The following is a 24,192-nucleotide window of genomic DNA, read 5'->3' on the forward strand; positions in this document are numbered from 1 at the left end:
AGTGCTGGCCTGTGACAGGTAAGCAGAGAAAGTGTTCATGAACTTTTAATAGCTATATTAAAGAGTAATTTTGTCTGCGGAGTCTAAAATGTTGGAGTTTGTTTACCTTGTTTTTTAAACGTCATTTTTCACATAATTCATTTTTACAGTGTTTTATCTGAGAGGCAATATACAGACCATGGTCCACCATATATAAAAGCCTAAAAAACTAGCCCCTTATCTACAACAAGCCTAGGAAGTCAGCCTGACTAATAGCTTTCTTTACAACCCAGGAAGCTTAAGACTAACTACTGTTAACAACTGACCTGGGCTTGATTAATAACTTACAGCTTCCCTAATCTTTATCTTTGCTTTCAGTTTAGGACTAACCAGGGAAAGCCAGACATGACTAACGGGGATCACACAGGAGGCCCGGCTTTTCATCTACTTGTAGCTCCCCCGTGCCTACAGCCTCCGACGAGGGCACACTTGGAGCCTTCCCCTTTTCCCACTATCAACCTTTTCCCTCCTGTTTTTGAGTTTCTGCCAAAATAGACGCGACAGTGGGGACGACTCTCTTGCACAGCAAATTCTCAGGAAGCTGCTTTGCACGTCTCATTTGGCGGGTCATTTTATTTCTACATACAGGGAGAAGGCGGTGACGACAAGGCAGGTTGCAACTGCCGCTGCAGACAGATTAAGAAGCACATCCTGGGGCTCTGCGATCACCTCCAGGGCAGGGTTGGAAAGAAGCATTCCCGGCACGCACCGACCGGCACAGAGGGAGGAAGGTAGACGCGAGATTCTCCGGACTAGAGGTGAGTCGGGGGAGCAGGGGGTGCGGGGAACGGTGTAGCGGGCGAGGGGCTTGAGCTACTAGTGGTACTTGCAACTGCTCTTTCCCGCGTCTGGGACGCAGCCTACTGTCCCAAAGCGCCGGTGGAGCGACGGCGGCGCTCTCGGCACCGCCCCCTGACGACGATGTGACGTCACGTCCGGAGCGGCGGCGGCGCTCTCGGCGCACGCGCGCTCTCCGCACCGCCCCCTGACGTCTAAGTGACGTGACGTGACGCCCGGCGACGCAAGCTGGGGGTTTTGTCTCCCGGACGCGAGAGTGCCTGCAGTCTCCCTCCGCCCGGCCGATCGGGGCTGTTCCCCTCAGGTCGCCCGCTCACCTGCCGGCCAGTCAGCGTGCGGGGCTTGGGTTCCGCGGCCTCCCCGGACCTCTTAAGTCTCAACCGGGGTGTGGTTTTCTACTCCTAGAGGTGAAGCGTGTTAGGGAGAGTGGGACCCGCAGTCTTGGCCTAGGGTGTGTGTCTTTCATCTCCTGTCAGGTGGGCGCTCCTGGGCGGGAAGGAAACTTAAAAATTATTTCTCCCCGGAGGATGCGTTCGCTGTTGCATTGCAGTCGGAGGATGGGGGTCCTTAAACCGACAGGCACCGGATCGCCTTGCAGCTGTTTGGATGCTGCTTTTAAATAAATCCCACCTCGTTTTAATGCTTTGGAATTCTGCTCTTAAAAAACATTCATTTGGTCTTAAAGCTCAGAGCCCTTTAGACTTCCACAGTTTGCGTGCACGCCAAGTTGCTTCAGCCGTGTCCGATTTTGTGCGACCCTGTCTCCTGCCAGGGGATTCTCCAGGCAAGAACACTGGAGTGGGTTGCTGTTTCCTTCTGCAGGGGAGCTTCCCGACCCAGGGATCGAACCTGCATCTCTTACATCAGCATTGGCAGGCAGGTTTTTTTTTTTTTTAAATAACCGCTAGCGCCTCATGGGAAGCCCAATTTTAAACAAATTCTATTTTTTACTGTGCCCCAGTCGGCTCGGTGGGTATCTTGTCAATAAGGAAGAACTTGGCTGTCTAGCAATTCAACGCTCCCCAGTCACATCTCAACATTTCTAAAACCCTAGGGTTATATTCTTTGCCCCAGTGCTTTAAGCATTTGGGTCGTGCAGTGCTACACGTTTTGGAAACTGTGTTACATCCACTCTGTTCTTAAAACATAAACCTAATTTGACCATTTCTTGATGACTTCAGTCTACTGAAGGTTATTGTGGAAGAACCTGGAGACCCCAGGACTTCTTGAGTTCTAATGTCAGATTTTAAGTTATTTTGTCTCCAACTCTGTGGAATCGCTTGTCAATTAGGCTACGTTCCTGCCCCTCTTCTGGTTTATAATTTAATGCTTAATCTGTTGTGGGTTTTGAATTTTGACAATTACATTTGATAGAATTGTGTTTAACGGAAAAATAAGTGAGGAACTTAGGTTTTTCGTGTTTTTTTTTTTTTTTTTTTTACTCTTTTCATAACTTAGTTTCTTGTTTTACAAAACACCCACATTAGAAAACACGGCTAAGTCAAAGAAAATTAAAATCATCCGGAATCCTGCTGCCTAAAGATAACCACTGTTAACATTTCAGAATAGTTTAATTTTTTAAAATACATACTATTTTTAAAACAAAAACGATCGTGTATATTTGGTAATACACTTTGTGTGACATTTTGTCTGTCTTCCTATTTCACTTTTTTCTTTGAGCATGTTTAATGGCTGCAGAATATACCATTGTGCTAGGTTCTCTCCTAAGTTATGTAGGAATGCTAAGGCATGAACCTTGTGCCATCTATTTGAGCAGCTCAGGGGACTTCTGTTTTATATCTTGGTTTTGGGCCAAGGTGCATAGGTGAGGTAGTATTAGGGTTGTGTAAACAGGAAGGTTTAATATTGAGTCCTATGCAAGGACAGACCATTTATCAATGTGTATCAGATTCATGGAAGAGTTGTAGAAAATCATGGAATTTTTCTTAATTCTTGTTTTTTGTTTCCAGGCTCACTTTTTTTTCACTCCCTGTTCTGCCTCTCCAAGAATGAAACATGACTGAGGACTCCCAGAGAAACTTTCGTTCAGTATATTATGAAAAAGTGGGGTTTCGTGGAGTTGAAGAGAAGAAATCATTAGAAATTCTCCTAAAAGATGACCGTCTAGGTGAGTTTTATAAGTTAAACCTATTGGTTCTCAGCCATCCCAGATATTCTGAAGTTTTAACTTAATAGATGTCCAAGAACTTAAGTCCCTCGCCCTTTGTCGGCTTCCCCGGTGGCTTGCGTGGTAGTCCAGTGCTTAAGATTTTGCCTTCCAATGCACTGGGTGTGGGTTTGATCTGTGGTTGCGGGGGTTAGGATTCCACGTGCCTTGTGGCCAAAAAACCAAAATGTTTAAAAAAAACAGAAGCAATATTGTACCAAATTCAGTAAAGACTTAAAAAGTTACAAAAAAAAATTTCCAAAGGTACATTACCTGCTGTATATATATACACACACATGTGTGTGTATATATATATATTTTAGTGATAGAATGATAGCAGAATGGTATATTTTGGGAGAAGCTAAGGATTTTTCAAGTTTATACTTCACTGAGGCAGAGCCAGACCTTTTTTAAAGGTCTCTTAAGTTAGTAATATTTTTCCTCTTACTAGACCCAGATATTTTCTTAATTTTTAGAAGTGTTATCCTAGTTTCTGGGTAAATGTATAGCAACTCTTGCCTTAATTTTCTTTTATGGAAATACTGAGACTGCATGATGGATTAACATTTTATTTCTTCTAAGCCAATCATAGTAAGGTCTTTAATGTGTCTAATTAAAGTAGGATAAACTGAACCATAGTTAAAAATAGTAGTTTAAATGCATAGAGCGCTTTTAAAGTTTTAAAAACATTTCCCACCTGATCTTTGATCCCCACTAATCAGTCTGTGCTTTTTAAGTATTCTCACTTGACAATTAGGGGAATTGAGGTCCAAGATGGTTGAATGTGGTTTATTGGTGAATGTGGGAGTTTGCAGGCTGACGGTGCTCCTTGCCAGCAATGTTAACTCAGTCCAGTCACTTAATCTGCTCTGAGCTTCAGTTTCTGCATCTTTAAAAAAAATAATTACCCAACAAGCTTGCGGTGTGAATAAATGAAACAAGTTCTATAAATAGTAAATACTGCTGATGTTATGGTGAATGTAGTAATAAATATGCAAAATACATCTCCTGCGCTGTGAAACCACTGATTGTTTTTGAATAGCTAGCTGGAACACCTGGGCTGAAAATCAGTCTCGTGTCGCCTTTTCTGGATTTGCTGACTGTGCAGCAGCCTTCCTCCGAAGAGACGTCTTACTCTAATTTCAGTTTTAAAAGATAAAATGCGTTTTTACATATTGTGACCAGCATGAAAAGCATCTAATTTTTTTTTTTCTTCCTCCAGATATCGAGAAACTTTGTACTTTCAGTCAGAGGTTCCCTCTCCCATCCATGTACCGTGTGTTGGTCTGGAAGGTGCTCCTTGGTATGATTCCCAAGAGTTGGATCTTTTATCTTCAAAAATGTCGAATTGATGGGGTCATTGGTATCTTATCAGTCAGAAAAAGGATTTTTTTAGGACGTTTACTGGACACTAACCTCAGAACCTGAATCCCCACTCACTTTGGAAACCCTGGAAGAAGGTGACTTCAGCACAGAGCCCCGAGTGTCACTCTTGAGAGCATCAGGGCAGTAGTTCCCAGCCTTTTTGGCGCCAGAGACTGGTTTCACGGGTGACAGTTTTTTTCCACACAGTGGGGTAGGGAGGCTGACTTCTGGATGATTCAAGTACATTACTTTTATTGTGCACTTTATTTCTAATTGGATGCTGCCACTGATCTGATAGGAGGTATGGGTCCACAGCCGGCAGGTTGGGGACACCTGATTTAGGAGTGTTAGAAAAGACATTGAGGCAGACTTATTTCCCTGAAACAAGTTATGGGAAGAGTATTGAGCCGGGAGAAAGGAGAACTGGTCTGAGCTTTACTGTCAACTGGGTCACCTTGAAGACCCCACTAGGCCTCTTTTTTTTTTTTTAAATCTGTAAATGAGAATATTGAGTTAATTAACTCCTAGGGGTGAGCTCTTGATTTGTTATTCTGTGACTCCAGCTGCAGAGGTATAACTTCCTAATGAGTGCTATCAGAGTCAAAAAAGGAAGTGTCTGCTTTGAGAGTGTTTACTTCTTTTGAAGCACAAATAAATAACTTCCAGTGAGGACAGCCGAGGGAGAAGGGAAAAGGACCTTACTGGGTTTCTGTGAGAGAAAAAGTGTATTAGGTGCCTGAAGTGAATGGCAGCATCCCTTCTGAGCCAAGGATCTTTTTTTGCTGTTATCACTGAGCCTGTTAACAGCAAAAATATGCATCCATTACCACCCTCCTTTTCTTTCTTCCAAAAAAAAAAAAAAAGAATCCTGGAATTCCCTTGTGAGGTAAGTATCAATATCCCAATTTTACGGGTGGGGGGAAAAGACTGAGGCTAAATAATTTTCCTGAGGCCTTGTGGCCTGTAAATGGCAGAGCTCAGGTTTGTAGAAGCCTTTTGAAGTTAGGCTAGATTATAGACCTTGTTTTCTTTCCACAGTGTACCGTATTTTCAGGACTTGGAAAATCCTTAGAACCAAGTCTGATTATGTAATGAGGAGGCAGTGAGGGGGAATGCCTGCCATGCTGGAGGGCACCACACAGTGCCTTTTCTGGTGTGTATCTTGGCAGTCTTGGTACACTTACATTTCTAATAGGTCAGCGTGCAGTTAAAATACAGAGAATTTGTAAAAAAGATCTCAATTTTCCCCAGAGCATTTTTTAAATCTTAGTGTTTCCAGTGTCCAGCGAAATAAATGCCTTCTAAGGGTGCCTTTTAGGTGGTAGTGCCTGTAGTGTTTATTTCCACTGGAAAACTGTGTGTCTTATTAACCAGTAATCCATGTGGATTTGTGTGAGATGGACAGTAATACTTTGCAACTGAGTGCCAAGGCCTGTTGGGCTGCTCATCACCTCTTTTATCCTGGCTTGCTCTATTAGGTTCACTTCAGTTCAGTAGCTCAGCCGTGTCTGACTTTTCGTGACCCCATGGACCACAGCACGCCAGGCCTCCCTGTCCATCACCAACTCCCAGAGTTTATTCAAACTCATCTCCATTGAGTCGGTGATGCCATCCAACCATCTCATCCTCTGTCTTCCCCTTCTCCTGCCCTCAATCTTTGCCAGCATCAGGCTCTTTTCCAGTGAGTCAGCTCTTTGCATCAGGTGACCAAAGCATTGGAGCTTCAGCTTCAGCATCAGTCCTTCCAATGAATATTCAGGACTGATTTCCTTTAGGATGGACTGGTTGGATCTTGCAGTCCAAGGGACTCTCAAGAGTCTTCTCCAACACCACAGTTCAAAAGCATCAGTTCTTCAGTGCTCAGCTTTCTGTATAGTCCAACTCTCACATCTGTACATGACTGCTGGAAAAACCATAGCTTTGACTGGATGGACCTTTGTTGGCAATGTAATGTCTCTGCTTTTTTGACAGAGAGCATGCTCATTCCTGTGTTCTTCATTTTCCTATAAGGGCAGCAGCCCTATTGGATTAGGGCCTCACCTTGTGACCCCCTTTAACCTTAACCATATCCTAAAGGCCCTGTCTCCAAATACGATCCCATTGGGTTAGAGCTTCAACATATGAACTGTGGGTGGAGGGGGCCTATTATCGGACATGCACGGAAACTGGAGATAGGCTTCTAGGAGCTAAGGGTTGGCCCCAGGATGACAACCATAAACTTAAATCATTATTGTCATTAGTATGATTTAATTCATCTTGAATTTATGTGGCATATTTATTCAAAGACTTTATGATGTCGTTTCATGCAAAGATGGACACAATAAAGGACAGAAATGGTATGAACCTAAAAGAAGCAGAAGATATAAGAGGTGGCAAGAATACACAGAAGAACTGTACAAAAAAGATCTTCATGACCCAGATTACCATGATGGTGTGATCACTCACCTAGAGCCAGACATGGTGGAATGTGAAGTCAAGTGGGCCTTAGGAAGCATCACTATGAACAAAGCTAATGGAGGTGATGGAATTCCAGTTGAGCTATTTCAAATCCTAAAAGATGATGCTGTGAAAGTGCTGCACTTAATATGTTATCAAATTTGGAAAACTCAGCAGTGGCCATAGGACTGGAAAAGGTCAGTTTTCATTCCAATCCCAAAGAAAGGCAATACCAAAGAATGTTCAAATTACCGCACAGTTGCACTCATCTCACACGCGAGTAAAGTAATGCTCAAAATTCTCCAAGCCAGGCTTCAACAGTATGTGAACCATGAACTTCCAGATGTTCAAGCTGGATTTAGAAAAGGCAGAGGAACCAGAGATCAAATTGCCAACATCTGCTGGATCATCGAAAAAGCAAGAGAGTTCCAGAAAAACATCTCCTTCTGCTTTATTGACTATGCCAAAGCCTTTGACTGTGTGGATCACAACAAACTGTGGAAAATTCTTTAAGAGATGGGAATACTAGACCACCTTACCTGCCTCTTGAGAAATTTGTATGCAGATCAGGAAGCAACAGTTAGAACTGGACATGGAACAACAGGCTGGTTCCAAATCGGGAAAGGAGTACGTCAAGGCTGTATATTATCACCCTGCTTATTTAACTTATATGCAGAGTATATCATGAGAAACGCTGGGCTGGAAGAAGCACAAGCTGGAACCAAGATTACCGGGAGAAATATCAATAACCTCAGATATGCAGATGACACCACCATTATGGCAGAAAGTGAAGAAGAGCTAAAGAGCCTCTTGATGAAAGTGAAAGAGGAGAGTGAAAAAGTTGGCTTAAAGTTCAACATTCAGAAAAGTAAGATCATGGCATCTGGTCTCATCACTTCATGGCAAGTAGATGGGGAAACGATGGAAACAGAGAGTTTATCTTTGGGGGCTCCAAAATCACTGCAGATGGTGATTGCAGCCATGAAATTAAAAGACGCTTGCTCCTTGGAAGAAAAGTTATGACCAACCTAGACAGCATATTGAAAATCAGAGACATTACTTTGCCAACAAAGGTCCATGTAATCAAAGCTGTGGTTTTTCCAGTAGTCATGTATGGATGTGAGAGTTGGACTATAAAGAAAGCTGAGCACTGAAGAATTGGTGCTTTTTGAACTGTGGTGTTGGAGAAGACTCTTGAGAGTCCCTTGGACTGCAAGAGATCCAACCAGTCCATCCTAGAGGAAATCAGTCCTGAATGTTCATTGGAAGGACTGATGCTGAAGCTGAAACTCCAGTACTTTGGCCACCTGATGCAAAGAACTGACTGATTGGAACAGACCCTGTTGCTGGGAAAGATTTGAAGGCGGGAGGAGAAGGGAATGACAGAGGATGAGATGGTTGGATGGCCTCACCAACTTGATGGACATGAGTTTGAGTAAGCTCTGGGAGTTGGTGATGGACAGAGAAGCCTGGCATACTCCAGTCCATGGGGTCACATAGAGTCGGACTCAACTGAGCAACTGAGCTGAATTGATGATGTCATTTCATTTCTCATTGATATCAGTGATGCAGTTGCCATCCAAATATTGATTGTATTGATATTTAAAATTTATAGAGTAAATTTCTAAAGCAATGTGTATAGTAACTAAATACTTGTGAGTTCTACTCTAATTGTGGTAGGCAGCATCTCACAGGATTCTTTCATAGAGGAGGGGTTCACATTGGTGCCTCAGTATTTTACTATCTTTATTCCCTCTCCCCGATCCTGGGTCTCTATAGGCATCTTGCCTCCGCACCATGAGTCCCATGCCCAGGTGATGATGTATCGCAAGGAGCAGTACTCTGATGTCCTTCACGCCTTGGAAGTCATCCGCTTTATCAGTGATACCACCCCTCAGATTGAAGTCTATCTCTACATGCACCGGCTGGAGTCTGGGAAATTGCCTCGAAGTCCTTCATTTCCATTGGTCAGTGGTGTTTTTGTTTGACCCTTGGCTCAAGTCTCGACTGCTCTGTTGGCCAGCCTTCGATCGCATCATGTTTTGCCTTAGAACCTTTCAGTGGCTCTTCTTTGTAGAAAAAAAGCATAGCCCTGTACAATCTGACCCAGTCTCCCTAATTTTTTAAGATTTTATTTTGAAGAAGTGATTTCAAAGTTACAGGAAAGTTGCAAGATTACTACCAAGAATTCCCATTTAACCGTTATCACAGTTCCCTAGTCATTAACATTTTGCCACATTTGCTTTGTCATTTTTCCTGTATATGTATACCTGTTTTTTCCCCCAAAGTATTTGAGAATAAGATGTAAATATGGTATCCCATTATTTCAGATTCTTGCAGTATATGCTTGCTAAAGATGAGAACGCTTCCCTTGGTGACCATGGTTCTGTCATCAACACTGAGAAGTTGACATCTATACAGTACTAACATCTAATCTTCACTCCATTTCCACTTGACCAGTTGTCCCAATGATGCTGTTTATCATAAACAATAAAAATTTTGGTTCAGAACTTATCAAACTTTCAGCCATTAGTTTTATCATTTGTTGATGATTTTTAAAAAATTTCCTTTATGTTTGAACTCTTCATTTTGAGATCATTTTAGATGTAGAGAAAACTTACATGAAGAGTAGTGTTCCCATTTACCTTCACCTAGCATCCTCAAATGTTAGGTCTCAGTTGTACTCTGGTTATTTATCAAAACCAGAAAGCTGACATTCATACAGTGCGATGAAGTAGTCTATAGCTGTTTCGGAAATTTTGCTAACTGTCACACCAGTGTCCTTTTTCTGGTCCAAGATCCAATCTGGGATCTTGCATCACACTTACTCTTAGCTGCCTTTAGTCTGGATCAGTCCCTCAGTCTTTGTCTTTCACGACCTTGACAGTTTTGAAGAGTACTGGCCAGTAGTGTTTCTCAATTGGGTTTCTCATTTATTTCCTCATGATTGAAGTCTAGTTGTGAATTTTTATAAGGAAAACCACAGAAGTTGTGATACTTACTGCTTTTGCTGCTTTGATCACTTGGTTACGGTGATTTCTGGCAGGTTTCTCCTGCATGGTTGCTTTTTTCTCTTTGTAATTAATTAGTAACTTGTTGCAGAGGTACTTTGAGGCTGTGTAAATATCAATCCTTAAATAGTTTTCAGTCTGCTGATTGCCAAATGGTGACCTTCTGACTCCTTCATTCCTTCTGCATTTATTAGATGGCTTTTTGATAAGGAATAATTTTCCCTTCTCTTTTATCAGTATGAATTTATAGATGTCTCTTTGATTCAGTGGCCTATACGTCATTACTGCCACTATTTTGATGTTAAAGTTGTCCCAGATTTGGCTACTGGGAGCCCCTTTAGGCTGACTTTTGTGTCGTCTGGACTAGTTCCCATCGTTTTGAGCACTTCCTTACTTTCTGGAACAAAAAGATACTCCAGGTTCATCTTGTACTTTTCCGACCCCAAGCCTGGAATCAACCTTTTATCTTTTTATTTTAATTTTTGAAAATTGTCGTTAGAAGCCGAGCACAGGGAGCTAGATGTGCTCATTGTCCTTGGTGTGTGTCTGCAGGTAGGCTCCCTCCGCAGGCAGCGCTGGGGAGGATACACTCACATGTGCTTGTCACTGGATTAAAAACCCTAGTGCTAATTAATGCTAGTTAATGCTAATCCTGCCAGGAGTCACAAGTTCATTCTCGCTCTCACCCTTTGTATACTTGCAGCTTCCTTCTTTGTCAGTTACAATGAAGCTAATGGAAACCTCTTATTTGTATTTATTTCTTTGCTCATTCCTCTGTCTGTAACCAACATAGCCACATCTTTGGCCCCAGAGGCCTTTTGGTCATTGACTGCCTCTTGGCCTCAGCTTCACAGGCTCCAGACTCCCTTGTAGGCTTGATCTTTGACAGACTGCTCGCTGTAGTTACTAGGATTACTTATTGTTTATAAAGGGAAGAGAAGGGGGAAGTGGAGGAGGGCAGGCAAAGTGATGACTTACAGCCCTTGGGTTTTAGCTGCAGTTCACATAGGCATTTTAACTTTTGGCTAAAACAGAGTGAATTGTTCTGAATAGAGATTTGTCTGCAAACTGCTATTCTATATTTTTTTGGTGGTGATTGTAGATTTCAGCCTGCTAACAGCAGTGTGAAGCTTTGACTTGTTCTTTCTCTCTTTTTAAAACATTTATTTATTTGGCTCTGCTGAGACTTGGTTGTGGCATGTAGGATTGAATCTGGGCCCTTTGCATCGGAAGCAAGGCGTCTTAGCCACTGGACCACTGGGGAAGTCCCTTTTTCTTTAACTTTTTGAGGTTGCTGTGGGTCCCATGGACAGATCTTAGGTTGTTCACTTTTATAAAGTTTATCAAGAGAGAAACATCCCAGGAAATAGTTGGAACCCTTGAACTTCTTTAATTTCTCATTGGCAAAATGCAGTTCGTTGATGGTACTACACAAGTTCCTGAACTATGTATGAAGTTAGGTTAGATTACCTATTAGCTTGAGGTCTAAGTGTTTCCAGTTTGTCCAGCTGTGAGGTCCAGACACCTCTACTGTGGCCTTGGGCAGACACGCTGTCCCAAGTGTTCATTTTGGGCTCGTGTCTCCTTGGCCTCCAAGCCCCAGTCAGCTGTATTTTTCTTATCTTTTAGTAAGACTGTGTAGCCGTGCTATACCCGTGGCTGGGAACGTAGAAGCTGACTTTAGCTGAAGGGCTCTGGTCCTCTCAGCTGCATCTCAGAGTAGCTGGGAGCAGCATTGAGCTGCTGGATTCGGGAGCACCCGGCATAGAGCCCAGGGCCAGGCAGGAGTCCACGAAAGGAGCCTTTTCTGCTGCTCTTGACATGTTGTGGAAAGTTAATAAGTGGAAAGGAGGCCTAAAATGCAATTCTTCTATTAAAATAGGAATTTTGATTTAACTTGGGACTTCTTAGAGGAGTAGAAAGAAACTTTTTCAATGTTAAAATCCTTTAGCTCTTAAATCCTAGATGAAAACGTAAAGCTTTTGGTATAAGCTGCAGTGATTGAAAACAGATTTTTCAAGTGGATTCCAGTTTTTATGAGACTTCTTTTGAAATTTACTTGAAGGTTTACTTTCATGTTCTGAGTGTTGACACAAGGTTTGAGAAATGCCATTCTTCTGATTCCTAAAATTCTGATTCTAGGGGCAGTTTAGAACAAAAATTTAAAGATCTGTATGAATGCTTTGAAACAAAGAAAATGCTTGTTAGTCCTTTTGGGGTCATTTTTGCAAATTACCATATTGATAATAATTGTCTCTAATTATTTGTGCTGTTTTATCACATCTGTTTGAAAGGAATTCTTCTCCAGCACTGAGAATACTTTTGGGTGGAGAGTTGGTCCTTTGCTTCAGGTTTATGTTGACTCTTTGGGTTTAATGTTAGAAGCTGGGAAATCCGTGAATGTTCAGCCTGAAGCCTGAGTGTTCAGATGCAACACTGCCTCAGATTCCCTGGTTATTCTCTTCATCTCCCCTCGGTTGTCTTTTTAGTGATGGACTGGGTGCTTTTGGTCCTACTTTGATTTATTTTGGCTCCTTCAGAATTTAGAGAGTAAGGCTTCATTTTTATTAAAGAATCCTGTGTTTTTCTCTTCTGCCTCCTTCTTGAGAGTTACTATTGATGTTTCAGGAACCAGAAGATGAAGTGTTTCTTGCCATCGCGAAGGCCATGGAAGAGATGGTGGAAGATAGTGTCGACTGTTACTGGATCACGCGATGCTTTGTGAACCAGCTGAATAGCAAGTACCAGGACACTCTGCCCCAGCTGGTGAGGGGTGACATTATGGCTGTTGTGGGCTGGGGATGAGCGGTGGTGGTGGGAGTCCTCAGGAAATGCCTTTACCTCCTGGTGGTGCTACAGTCAGGAGCAGACCCTCTGGTGGGGGTCAGCAGGAAGAGGCCAGGTGGTGAGTGCCTGCAGCTTGTTGGGCCAGGTGGCCTCTCTGCGTCTACTGCAGTCACACAGCTTTCTGGGCACACAATGATAAAGAATCCACCTGTCGGTGCAGGAGATGCAAGAGACTCGGGTTCCATCTCTGGCTTGGCAAGATCCCCTGGAGAAGGAAGTGGTCAACCCACCTCAGTAGTTTTCCCTGGAAAATCCCATGGAGAGAGGAGCCTGGCGGGCTACAGTCCCCTGGGGTCACAGAGTCAGACACGACTGAGCGACCGAGCGTATACACACACACACACAGTTGTCACACGAAATAGTAATACATAAATGCATGATCATGGCTGGATAAGGCCACTGCAGGCTGTAGCTTGCCCACCCCTGCTCTATGGTGTTCTTTATCTGATCTAGAACTATCGCTGAGTATTAAGGTTTAAGTTTGGCTGTATGTAATGGGAAGCCCAAGTCGTAGAAGCTTTACTGTAAGCAGAAGTCCAGGGGCAAGGCAGCCCAGGGCTGGGGCCACCCCCACGGTATGGGCAGGGACCCGGGCCCCTGTCCTGCTCCAACACTCCTAGGGGTGACTGTCCTCTCGTGATCACGTGATGGTGCTGGAGAGAGCGCCCTGACATCCGTGCTCTGGGTGGGAAGGGAAGGGAAGGCAGGAGAAGTGCCAAGCTGGACCAGCCTGTCCTCCTTTACAGGCTTCCGTTCTGCGTGACTGTTAGTGAGGAGGGTGGCCCCAGGTGGCCCCGGTTCGCAGTGGAGCCTGGGGAATGTGGTTGGTTGGTTTTGAGCCGGGCACGCTGTGATCTCATATTGGAACAGGGACTCTGTTCCTGAGGAAGGAGTGGGGAGTGGATACAAGCTGGGTAGCCGGTGGTCTGCCATGCTGGGAATCGGGAGAACCAGCACTTGGGTCATCGTCGTATCGGGTCCTTTGCCATTCTCTCTCCTCAGCTTTCCCCCCCATTTCTCTCATGTTATAAAAACGAGTCTTCTTTTCCTTGAGTCATTGAACTGTCTCATTTGTAAATTCTGCTGAAAGCAGTAACCACGGTATAGGGTGCGGGGTCAGGTGTGTGGTGCAGGTTGGCTGAGCCCTGGGGAGCCCCACTCTACCCCTGTGGCGGGCCAGACTCTTCAGCTCTCAGCCTCCCCGAGCCCTAACAGGAGTGCTTTTTATGTATTTCCCTTAGGTAAAGTTTGATTCTTAGAATTTTAAAACTTAACTTTGCTTACTAAAGCATGGCATTGGAGCATATGTGAATGGAATGTTAGCTGCTTAATTCAGTGAGGAGGTCCAAACTTGTACCATGGTTTCATCGGTCTTTGTTAATATTGGAGTGAACGCAATCGCATATTGATGGATTGTTTAAAAAGTTCATTATTTTTAATAACAGAAGTAACAGATACATTCTGGGAGTATTCAGCAATCCAGGTGAATCCACATTGTCGTCGACCTGCCCCAACGCTTCCCCGTCCCCCACTTGCTAAGATGTGAGCATTGTCACCAGCTTGGTGTGTGTCCGTCTGGACTGTTTTTTTAAATATATCTTTGGGCTGTGCTAGGTCTTTGTTGCTGTGCTTTCTCTAGTTGTGGCGAGCAGAGGCTCCTCTCTAGTTGCGGTGCTGGGACGTCTCATTGTGGCGGCTTCTCTTGCTGTGGAGCACGGGCTTCCGTGGTCATGGCACTTGGGCCCCAGAGCGCTGGCTCAGCGGTTTTGTCATGGGCTTGGCTGCTGTGTGGCATGTGGAATCTTCCAGGACCAGGGATTGAACCTGTGTGCCCTGTGTTGGCGGGTGGATTCTTTGCCACTGAACCATCAGGGAAGTTCCTTGTCTAAACCATTTCACGTGCATTAGAGTGGGTGGGGGTGTGAGTGCATACCCATGGACACGTGTGTGTGTGTGTGTGTATACGTCTTATACATATTTTTACATATATAATTTTTTAAAATATAAGTATTATACTGTTCATACGGCCCTATGATTCTTTTTAAAACTTAATGTATTGAAGTTTTTCCACGTCACTACACGTGGTTAGTTTTCAACCCCGACTTCCTGTTACTACCACCTGATAGCTCTTTAACAATGACCAGAGCAACGAAATCAGGATCTCCGGGGGTGGGGACTCGGAATTCTAATTTTTTTTTAAAACTCAGTGATTCTGAAATAAGGCTAGGATTGAGAGTCACTCATGTAGAACCACTTACAAAATTCTCACGGGGTGGCAAAGAGTCGGACACAACTAAGCAACTGAACTGAACAAATTCTCGTAGTCTTTCTTGTTAAGAATTTGCCCTAACTGAGTGTAGTGGCTCCATGATGACCGCCCTCTCTGTGTGCGTGATGTGTTCCCGTGTGGGTGGGTGGGTTACCTATGCGTTAAATGCTCTAATGCAACAGACATATTTAAATGTGTTAGCTACCAGGTTACTCACCCAGAAGTTGTACCAATTTTGCTTGCCCCACCAGTTTGAGATTTCCTGTTTTCCACCCCATTGCCAATACTTGATAGTATCTATCTCTTAAAATTTTGCCGATCTGATAGTGAAATGGCAGCCAGTTTTAATTTCCATTGCCTTAATTTTGGACAGAGGAGCCTGGTAGGCTGCAGTCCATGGGGTCGCTATGAGTCGGACACGACTGAGTGACTTCACTTTCATTTTTCACTTTCCTCCATTGGAGAAGGAAATGGCAATCCACTCCAGTGTTCTTGCCTGGAGAATCCCAGGGACGGTGGAGCCTGGTGGGCTGCCATCTATGGGGTCACACAGAGTCGGACACGACTGAAGCGACTTAGCAGCAGTAGCAGCAGCAAGCAGCTTTGGGAGTGTGTTTATTGGTCATATTTGTCTACCTTTCTGTTTCGTTTGCATCTTTCCTTTTTGGGTAAGGATTATTGCTATATGCTGGATATTTATGTAAATTAGATATTTTCTCTGAAAATATTTCTTCCTGTTGTATAAAGATATGAAGGTTTGATACTATTGGTTTTATTAGTATTTCTTTTGTTTTTTTGGTATCTTATTTAGAATGGCCTTTCTAACTCCAAGGATTTTTTTTAGAAAGCTTCTAGCTTTTAAAAATTTTTGAACATTTTGAATTTTAGTCCTTTAGTTGGTGGGGGACTGAATCTTCGTGACTGGTATGAGCTGCAGACATGACTCCGTTCCTCTTGTGGTGAGCTGTAACGCGGCTTCAGCCAGCAGGCGCCCCACTGCCCTCTTCCCCCCCCCTGCTCTGGGTAATCTCTGACAGCTTTGCACAGTGATGTTACTCAGTTCAGTTGCTCAGTCGTGTCTGACTGTTTTTGATCCCATGAACTGCAGCACTCCAGGCTTCCCTGTCCTTCACCATCTCCCGGAGCTTACTCAAACTCATGTCCATTGAGTCGGTGATGCCATCCAACCATCTCATCCCCTGTCGTCCCCTTCTCCTCCTGCCTTCAGTCTTTCCCAGCATCAGAGTCTTTTCCAATGAGTTGACTCTTCACATCAGGTGGCCAAAGTATTGGACCTTCAACTGAATATTCAGGATCGATTTCCTTTAGGATTGACTGGTTTGATCTCCTTGCAGTCCACGGGACTCTCAAGAGTCTTCCCCCAACACCACAGTTCTGTATCACTCTCTAAAAAAGTATTGATATGTCATAGGTCAGTAACATTTGTGTAAGAAAAGATGTATTGATAGTATCTCCAGTCAATAATGTGTGAAGAAAAGAATTTTAGAACCAGCAAGATACTCAGTGTCCTTATGTCCCATAAACCTTCATTTCATCATCATCAAAAAAGGATTTTTCACAGGTATATTATTGTGTCTAGGACATAGTTTTTTTATAGTTGCAAAAGTTCTTTTTAAAAGTTCAGAACATATTAATATAAAAACTACATTTCCTTTGTGTTGCTATATCATGTAGCCATCAAGTGACTTAAAAAAACTTCTAATATTTTTAAAAATTTATTTATTTGGATGTGCAGGGTCTTTAGTTGCGGGGTTATGGGTTATTTCAGAGCTTTTTAGGAGATATTTTCATACCATTTTTTTTTTTCCTGTCCTTATTTAGGTGGTGATATGCTTTTCCTCCTTGGTTTGTTAATGTTATTGTATTGTTTCTATACATAAATTTTCTTTCATTTCTTTTTAAAAAAATTATTTGACTGTGCCAGGTGTTGGTTGTGGCATGTGTGATTCTAGTTCCCTGACCAGGGATTGAACCCTGGCCCCCTGCATTGAAAGTACAGAGTCTTAGCTGCTAGACCATCATGGAAGTCACAACTTAAATGCTTCAAGTCAGGTTTTTAAAAAAATTCTTTAGTTAAACCTTGTTAAATCTAGCTTAAAAAATTTTTGTTGTTGTTGTTGTATACTAGATCTCTTCTGCCAGTTTTTTGTTAGAGTTTCTATAATCTTGTCTGTCATCTTTTCAAATTTTTGTGGTTTTTACCAAGTTTGTTATCGCAAAGCATAGGTTGTTTCATAATCCTAGGGAAAGGTGCGTGTGATGCACAGTGATAGACTTGACATCAAAAGAATATTTCTGGCGATGATGCCTTTATGTTGTGGTGGTCTGATTTATAAGAGAGGAGAGCTTTCCTCTCCTTCAAGCTTCGGGAAGTTCTTTTTGATGAGACCCCTGATTGCCGGGGAAAGTGGAGGCCAGCTTCAGTGGTGTGACGTGGGAGGCCTCTGCTAATTTCTCTTCAGATCAGACTGTCTTTAAGCCATCTCAGTCCTAACTGTGTTCAGTCATTAAAGGGAGTTTTGTTCCTCGCCATTGACACGATTTTTAAAACCTGTCCTAAAGAGAGGGTTTTTTTTTCCCCCCTCTCAATCAACACTATTAGCAGCCTCTTTCTAAGTTTAGTATAAATTCCTCTCAGGTCGGCTAAATCTCTTTTGTCAGATTTTGCCTTTTGTTGAGGTGTGCTTTCTTTTCTTTTCTTTTTTTTTTTTTTTAAAAGATTTATTCATTTATGGCTGCGCTGGGTCTTGTTACTGCACGCAGGCTTTCACTAGCTACAGTAAGTGGGGGCTACTCTTTGCTGTGGTGTGCAGGCTTCTCATTGTGGCGGCTTCTCTCGTTGCAGAGCATGGGCTGTAGGGTGCATGGGCTTCAGTAGTTGCAGCAAGCTGGTTTGGTCGTATGGTGCACGGGCTTAGTTGCCCAGAGGCATGTGGAATCTTCCCAGACCAGGGATTGAACCATGTCCCCCGCTTTAGCAAGTGAATTCTTTACCACTGAGCAACCGGGGAACGCCACTTTATTTTCTTAAAGTAAGAATTGAAGGTCATGGAAATATTGGAAATAACCTAAAAGTTTTACAGTAAAGTATAAAATCGGCTGCTTCACAGGTGGTGCTAGTGGTAAAGAACCCGCCTGCCAATACGTGAGAAACATGAGTTCAATCCCTGGGTTGGGAAGATCCCCTGGAAGGGGAGGGCATGGCAACCCACTCCAGTGTTCTTGCCTGGAGAATCCCATGGACAGAGGAGCCCGCTGGGCTACAGTCCATGGGGACACGAGGAGTCAGACACAACTGAAGCAACTTAGCATACACACAAAAATAAAATTATCACATCTACCATTTGCTATGTCCTCAAAATTTCAGGCAGTATAAATGTCGTCTTCCACTAAAAGAAAAAAAGCACACATGGGTATGTATTCATACTCACCCTGTTAGATTTAGCACTAGCATCTGATGCACATTTTTCTTCACCCTGCCTTTTTTTTTTTAACCTGATATGTGCTGGGGTTTCTTATGCCATGAGCAGTATATAGAGACATTCCTTATTCCTGTTCATGGCTGCATACCACTCCATCCTAGTTTATTCAGCCCTTCCTTTAGTGTTGGCTATTTAAGCTGTCTCCAGTCTTTTGCTGTTACACAGTGTTACAGGTGAATAACTTTGTGCGTGTATCCTTTAGTTTCAGTTCAGTTCAGTTGCTCAGGCGTGTCCGACTCTTTGCGACCCCATGAATCGCAGCACGCCAGGCCTCCCTGTCCATCACCAACTCCCTGGAGTTCACCCAAACCCATGTCCATTGAGTCGGTGATGCCATCCAACCATCTCATCTTCTGTCGTTCCCTTCTCCTGTCCTCAATCTTTCCCAGCATCAGGGTGTTTTCTAGTGAGTCAGTTCTTCACATCAGGTGGCCAAAGTATTGGAGTTTCAGCTTCAGCATCAGTCCTTCCAATGAATGTTCAGGACTGATTTCCTCTAGGATGGACTGGTTGGATCTCCTTGCAGTCCAAGGGACTCTCAAAAGTTCTCCAACACCACAGTTCAAAAGCATCAATTTTTCCGTGCTCAGCTTTCTTTATAGTCCAACTCTCATATCCATACCTGACCACTGGAAAAACCATAGCCTTGACCAGATGGACCTTTGTGGGCAAAGTAATGTCCCCGGAGCTTTGTTCTGCTGTGTTCTTCCCGTCTCCCTGGAGTTCTCGTGCACATCTTGTTGGGGCCAGCGCTCCTCCTCCGGACGTGCCTGTTGTCTGACCCTCCCTGCCAAGTGCAGTGTGCTCCACGGGGTCAGCGCGGTGTGACCGGGGACTGCTGGGCCCTGTTCACCTCCTCTCTCCCTAGCTCCCTCTCTGCACCTTAGTCCCGCCCTGGGTCTTTGGTCTTAGCCTTCTCCTCTCTGTGAACCTATAATCTCCTGCCCTGGAGTAGCCAGCACACGGACCTTTCTTGGCTCCCCAGATCAACTGAATTTTGGTCTGGACTTTTCTCTTGGTTGTTGAATCTGCTTACCGGAGTTAGGACTAACCAGCGTGACTTAACTGTTCCATTTAGCCAGAGACTGCCCCAGAAAAACCGCTCCGACCTGGATAGTTGGCTACTCTGGTTAGTGCTGACCTGGGGGACTGCAGCATCACCAGTGGCTTGAATGGGTCTGAAGCTTAGTTTCCTAGCACTTCTTGCTTTCAGCACATACACTTTTTCATCACAGCCTGTAAGATATGGTAACGTTAAGTTATAGGAAATGAGTAACCTCTTCCCTTTCGATCATTAGCCAAAGGCTTTTGAACAATACTTGAATCTGGAAGATGGCCGACTGCTGAGTCACCTGAAGGCCTGCTGCGCAGTGTCCACACTTCCCTACGAGCTGTGGTTCAAGAAGTGCTTCGCCGGGTGCTTGCCCGAGTCCAGCTTACAGAGGCAAGTGTTTCTTTTAAACACTGAGCTGAAGGCTCAGAGTCAGAAAAATCCCGTTTCTGTTGTTGTTGTTTTGTCTTTTTTAACATGATCATCTCAGAATATAAATTTGTTTTAGAACCGTGCAGTCATTTGATACTAACTTCTCCAGTAGCTGACACAGCAACTGGTGATTCTGCTTATTATATACACAATTAGAACTATTGAGTATTAAAATAAATATTAAAAATGTTAGGATATATGGCTAGAGAAATTGAAGGCCCTCAGTGTGTTCAGTGCTGTAGAATATTCACATCTAAAGTAGACTCCAGGGGTATATATGGATGTGAACTTTTCCAGAAATGGAGCAGATCCTGGAGAAAAATGTTTATTTCTTAGACCTCTTATGACATCATTAAACTGGCTGAAGATGACTGGAGACTCACACTTGGCTCTTCCATCAATTTCAGATGTGTTACAGGTATTTTGGAGTCCCGTCCTGCTCCCTCTTGGACTTAACACTTGAGGAAAAAGGCAATACAAAGAGAGTATTACAGGACGATGCTTAGTAAGCATGTTGAGGATGATACTGACTGTAAGAGCTATTGGAGTTATCAGAATAATGATTTTAGAGTATATTTAATTTAAAATATATTTAATAACTAGCTCCTTAATTAAGGAATTTACTGGAAAATGAAATTGAATTTCGTATTTCATTCCCCCTTTTGTTCTTGTTCCTTAGTATGTAATGGTTATTTTAGCATTACAGAATGCTAGTAAACTTGAAGCTTTGGTTTTTAGGACCTTCCTGCCCTAAAATGTCAATTTTGAGATATTAATTGGAGGACGTCTTCCTGGAGGATGATGTCCTCATAGCTCTTCATTGAAGCTTATGCAGTCAGCTGTCTGTCTCCACAGTTACACATCTATGGAATCAGCTGATCCCAGATCCTGGGCTGTGTTTACACTTGTGGCTGGTCGAATCCTTGGTTGTGGAATCTGTGGATACAGGGGGCTGACTGCACCACCTCACTTTATATAAGGGACTTGAGCCTCCATGGATCATGGTATCCACAGCAAGTGAGCCCATGATCCACTTCCCCGGGGATACTGAGGGATGATGGTACATAAAAGAAAATGTAATTTGATTTAATTTTGAAACTTGAGATGTTTAGGTGTAAACATCAACTTCAGACTTGTAATTTGATTACATCTTTCTTTCATAGGATTTGGGATAAAGTTGTAAGTGGATCCTGTAAGATACTAGTTTTTGTAGCTGTGGAAATTCTCTTAACCTTTAAAATAAAAGTAATGGCACTGAACAGTGCAGAGAAGATAACGAAGTTTCTGGAGAACGTAAGTGTGCATTGTTTCACTTAAATTTTGAGTCTAGGAAGGAATTCAGTTTACCAAGCCAGATTTTTCTATGGCATTAAATTATTTCAGAGACAATACAGTATATTTCTACCTTTATAAGAAATGATTTTTCCCTGGTATAAATTTCACCTTGGTCTGTGGATTATAATCCACATCCTTTGTTTGGGGGTCACTGGTCTGAGCAGCAGGTCTGTCTCCATGAGTGTGTGTACCTGGGACCAGAGTGACCACTCAGAGGCCATAAGGAAAGGAGGAGGTGAGATCTTTCACTTTAGGGCGAGTGATCCCTGTTAGTGGAAAAGGAATGATCTTGGTTTCATTTCTGTTCCTATGTCTGGTGGAGTCCCAGTTGAATTTGTTAATGTGTGTTTACACTTCAGCATGTTGAAAAAGGTCTGAATGAATCTGTTTTTAAGAAGTCAAAATAGACTTAGGCTTGACTGAATTTCACTGGACCCCAAATCTATTTTAATCAGTCAGTGTGAACAGTTGAACAGTGGCCCGGTAGAAGGGCTCAGTGAATGTGTGCTGGATCAAAGAGCCCTCTCCGTTGTAATAAATAGTGGCACGCACTGCCAGGGCCCCTGCTAAATACTTTTTTGTGAATTACCTCCTGTAACCCTGTAAAGAGCCCTGTGAGGTGGGGCTATCATTTGCCCCATTTCAGAGCTGGGGATCTGGACCCAGGGAGCTTAGGTAGCCTGCCCAGGGCTCCGCAGGGAGTGGGCAGCGCAGGATTTGAACCCAGGTGGGATGACACCACATTCCGCACTGTGGCCTTGGGTGGCACATGACACACGTCTGGCAGCAGCCGCCCACGTGGTCAGCTTCTGAAAAGCAGCCAGGACTCCAGTGGACATGAGTTTTATGCCCCAGTGAATGAGGGAGAGGCTGAAGTCGGGATCACGCCTTTCAGAGCCTGGTCTGCTTGTTCACAGATCCCCCAGGACAGCTCGGACGCGATCGTGAGCAAGGCCATCGACCTGTGGCACAAGCACTGCGGGACCCCGGTGCACTCCGCCTGAACGTTCCTGACGCTGCGGGCAGTCTGCCAGGCCTGCTCGGCACATTTTTTTTTTTTCCCCTTGGGACGTGACCTACTGAACTGATAATGGGGTTCTTGCTTTGGTGCTCGAAGTATAATTGTTTTTCCAGTAAAATTGCTTAAGATAATGTCACTGTGGAGTCACTGTGTTGTGGAACGCATCTTCTGGTTACACAGAAATACAGGGTATACTCTGAATAGCATTTATTTTTTTTTTTAATTTTAATTAATTTTTTTATTAGTTGGAGGCTAATTACTTCACAACATTTCAGTGGGTTTTGTCATACATTGACATGAATCAGCCATAGAGTTACACGTATTCCCCATCCCGATCCCCCCTCCCACCTCCCTCTCCACCCGATTCCTCTGGGTCTTCCCAGTGCACCAGGCCTGAGCACTTGTCTCATGCATCCCACCTGGGCTGGTGATCTGTTTCACTATAGATAATATACATGCTGTTCTCTTGAAACATCCCACCCTCGCCTTCTCCCACAGAGTTCAAAAGTCTGTTCTGTATTTCTGTGTCTCTTTTTCTGTTTTGCTTATAGGGCTATCATTACCATCTTTCTAAATTCCATATATATGTGTTAGTATGCTGTAATGTTCTTTATCTCTGAATAGCATTTAGAAAAACGTTTATGGAAGTGTAGTTGATTTACAGTGTTGTGTTAATTTCTGCTGTATCATAGCAAAGCGATTCGGTTGTATATACATATATATTCTTTCTCGTAATCTTTTCTTTTATGGTTTCATAATCTTTTCCTTATGGTTTATCATACGATATTGAAGATAGTGCTATGCAATAGGACCTTCTTGTTCTGAATAGTACTTTAAAAGGGTTGTCGGAAATAGCTCCCAGCTCGTAAAGCAGTTGAGTCAGGGTGGGTGGGTGCTTCAGGGAGCTGTGTATAACCAGGCCCGCCCTGCTGCGCTTTAATTAGCACCAAGCTAGTTACTTTCTAAGGTCCATTTCTGGAACAAAGAACAACTTCCTTTTGTTGATGACTTTTGCTGTTGATGCAGTACCTGTTGAAATCTAAGCTAACTTTCTAAATCTTTTGAAATCTAAATCTGCTTTCTTGATAACTTTTGCTAGATTGGTTTAAATAAAAGCCTTATTATGTTCTTTTTTCCTCTTTGTGCCAGTTGGAATGAAATATTACTGAACATAAGCATGTCTAAATTTACCTGCTGAGAGAGGACTTGTTGATGCTTTGCTGGAACCATGCTTTTTCCTGATGGGTCATTAGATGCAGGGTGGGCATCAGGAAGGACCCTGCCTCCCCAGTAGGCATGGTGGAAAGGGCAGGTTCAGGTAATATAGTTGGGTGGGCGTCAGAGAGGACTCTGCCATCCCTGCAGGCATGGTGGAAAGGGCAGGCTCAGGTTTATAGCTGGGTGGGCATCAGAGAGGAGTCTGCCTCCCCAATAGGCATGGTGGAAAGGGCAGGTTCAGGTTAATAGCTTAACGCCTCCCCCGCAGCCATGGTGGAGGCCATGGTGTCCCCGGATGGTAACTTGTTGGTTGGACAGTTGCAGGCTTTGAGCCGGGCCAGTGAGACGGGGCCCTTTGTCTGAGACTGACTCATTCAGCTGCCAGACCTGCAGGAGCCCGAGTGGTGAGCTGGGTTCTCCACCCCCACAAGGAGGAGATGATGAAACTATGGAGCCGTCACTCTGAGAGTTGGGTCCCTGCCTGACGTGTCCAGAGCACACCACAGGGTTGTTGAAACCAGGTGGTGCTTGTGACAGTAACATATCCAAGAGTATTTAAGTTTTCTTTTCTTTTGAACTTTTTATCTTGTATTGGGGTTTAGCCAGTTCACATCATGTTGTGATCATTTCCGGTGAGCAGCAGAGGGACTCAGCCGTACATGTCTGTGTATCCACTCCCCGCAACCCCTCTCCCCTCCAG

General features: G+C 43.7%; 1 protein-coding gene across 6 annotated transcripts; it reads left to right on the forward strand.

The window, feature by feature from the left end:
- Positions 1 to 377: 377 nt before the first annotated feature.
- On the forward strand, positions 378 to 22,410 carry TBC1D7 (TBC1 domain family member 7). Of its 6 annotated transcripts, none has more exons than XM_061147616.1 (9): positions 1,043 to 1,288; positions 1,610 to 1,713; positions 2,808 to 2,965; positions 4,227 to 4,307; positions 8,585 to 8,772; positions 12,445 to 12,582; positions 19,734 to 19,879; positions 21,082 to 21,211; positions 22,171 to 22,410. In XM_061147616.1, exons 3-9 carry the CDS (start codon positions 2,854 to 2,856, stop codon positions 22,255 to 22,257), a joined length of 882 nt encoding a protein of 293 aa, XP_061003599.1. In that variant the 5' UTR covers positions 1,043 to 1,288; positions 1,610 to 1,713; positions 2,808 to 2,853; the 3' UTR covers positions 22,258 to 22,410. The 6 variants fall into 6 exon arrangements, with proteins under 6 accessions (XP_061003600.1, XP_061003599.1, XP_061003601.1 ...); XM_061147618.1 differs by having other exon boundaries at positions 1,043 to 1,244; XM_061147617.1 differs by lacking the exons at positions 1,043 to 1,288; positions 1,610 to 1,713 and adding an exon at positions 378 to 797.
- The last annotated feature ends 1,782 nt before the right edge of the window (positions 22,411 to 24,192 follow it).

Source organism: Dama dama, chromosome 7 (assembly GCF_033118175.1).
Source record: "Dama dama isolate Ldn47 chromosome 7, ASM3311817v1, whole genome shotgun sequence".
Lineage (NCBI taxonomy): Eukaryota > Metazoa > Chordata > Mammalia > Artiodactyla > Cervidae > Dama > Dama dama.

Coding starts and splice junctions, on each gene's coding strand:
- TBC1D7 (XM_061147617.1), top strand. CDS start 2,854: ATGACTGAGGACTCCCAGAGAAACTTTCGTTCAGTATATTATGAAAAA. Junction 8,773..12,444: donor GAAGTCCTTCATTTCCATTG/GTCAGTGGTGTT, acceptor TTGATGTTTCAG/GAACCAGAAGATGAAGTGTT. Junction 19,880..21,081: donor CCCGAGTCCAGCTTACAGAG/GCAAGTGTTTCT, acceptor TTTCTTTCATAG/GATTTGGGATAAAGTTGTAA.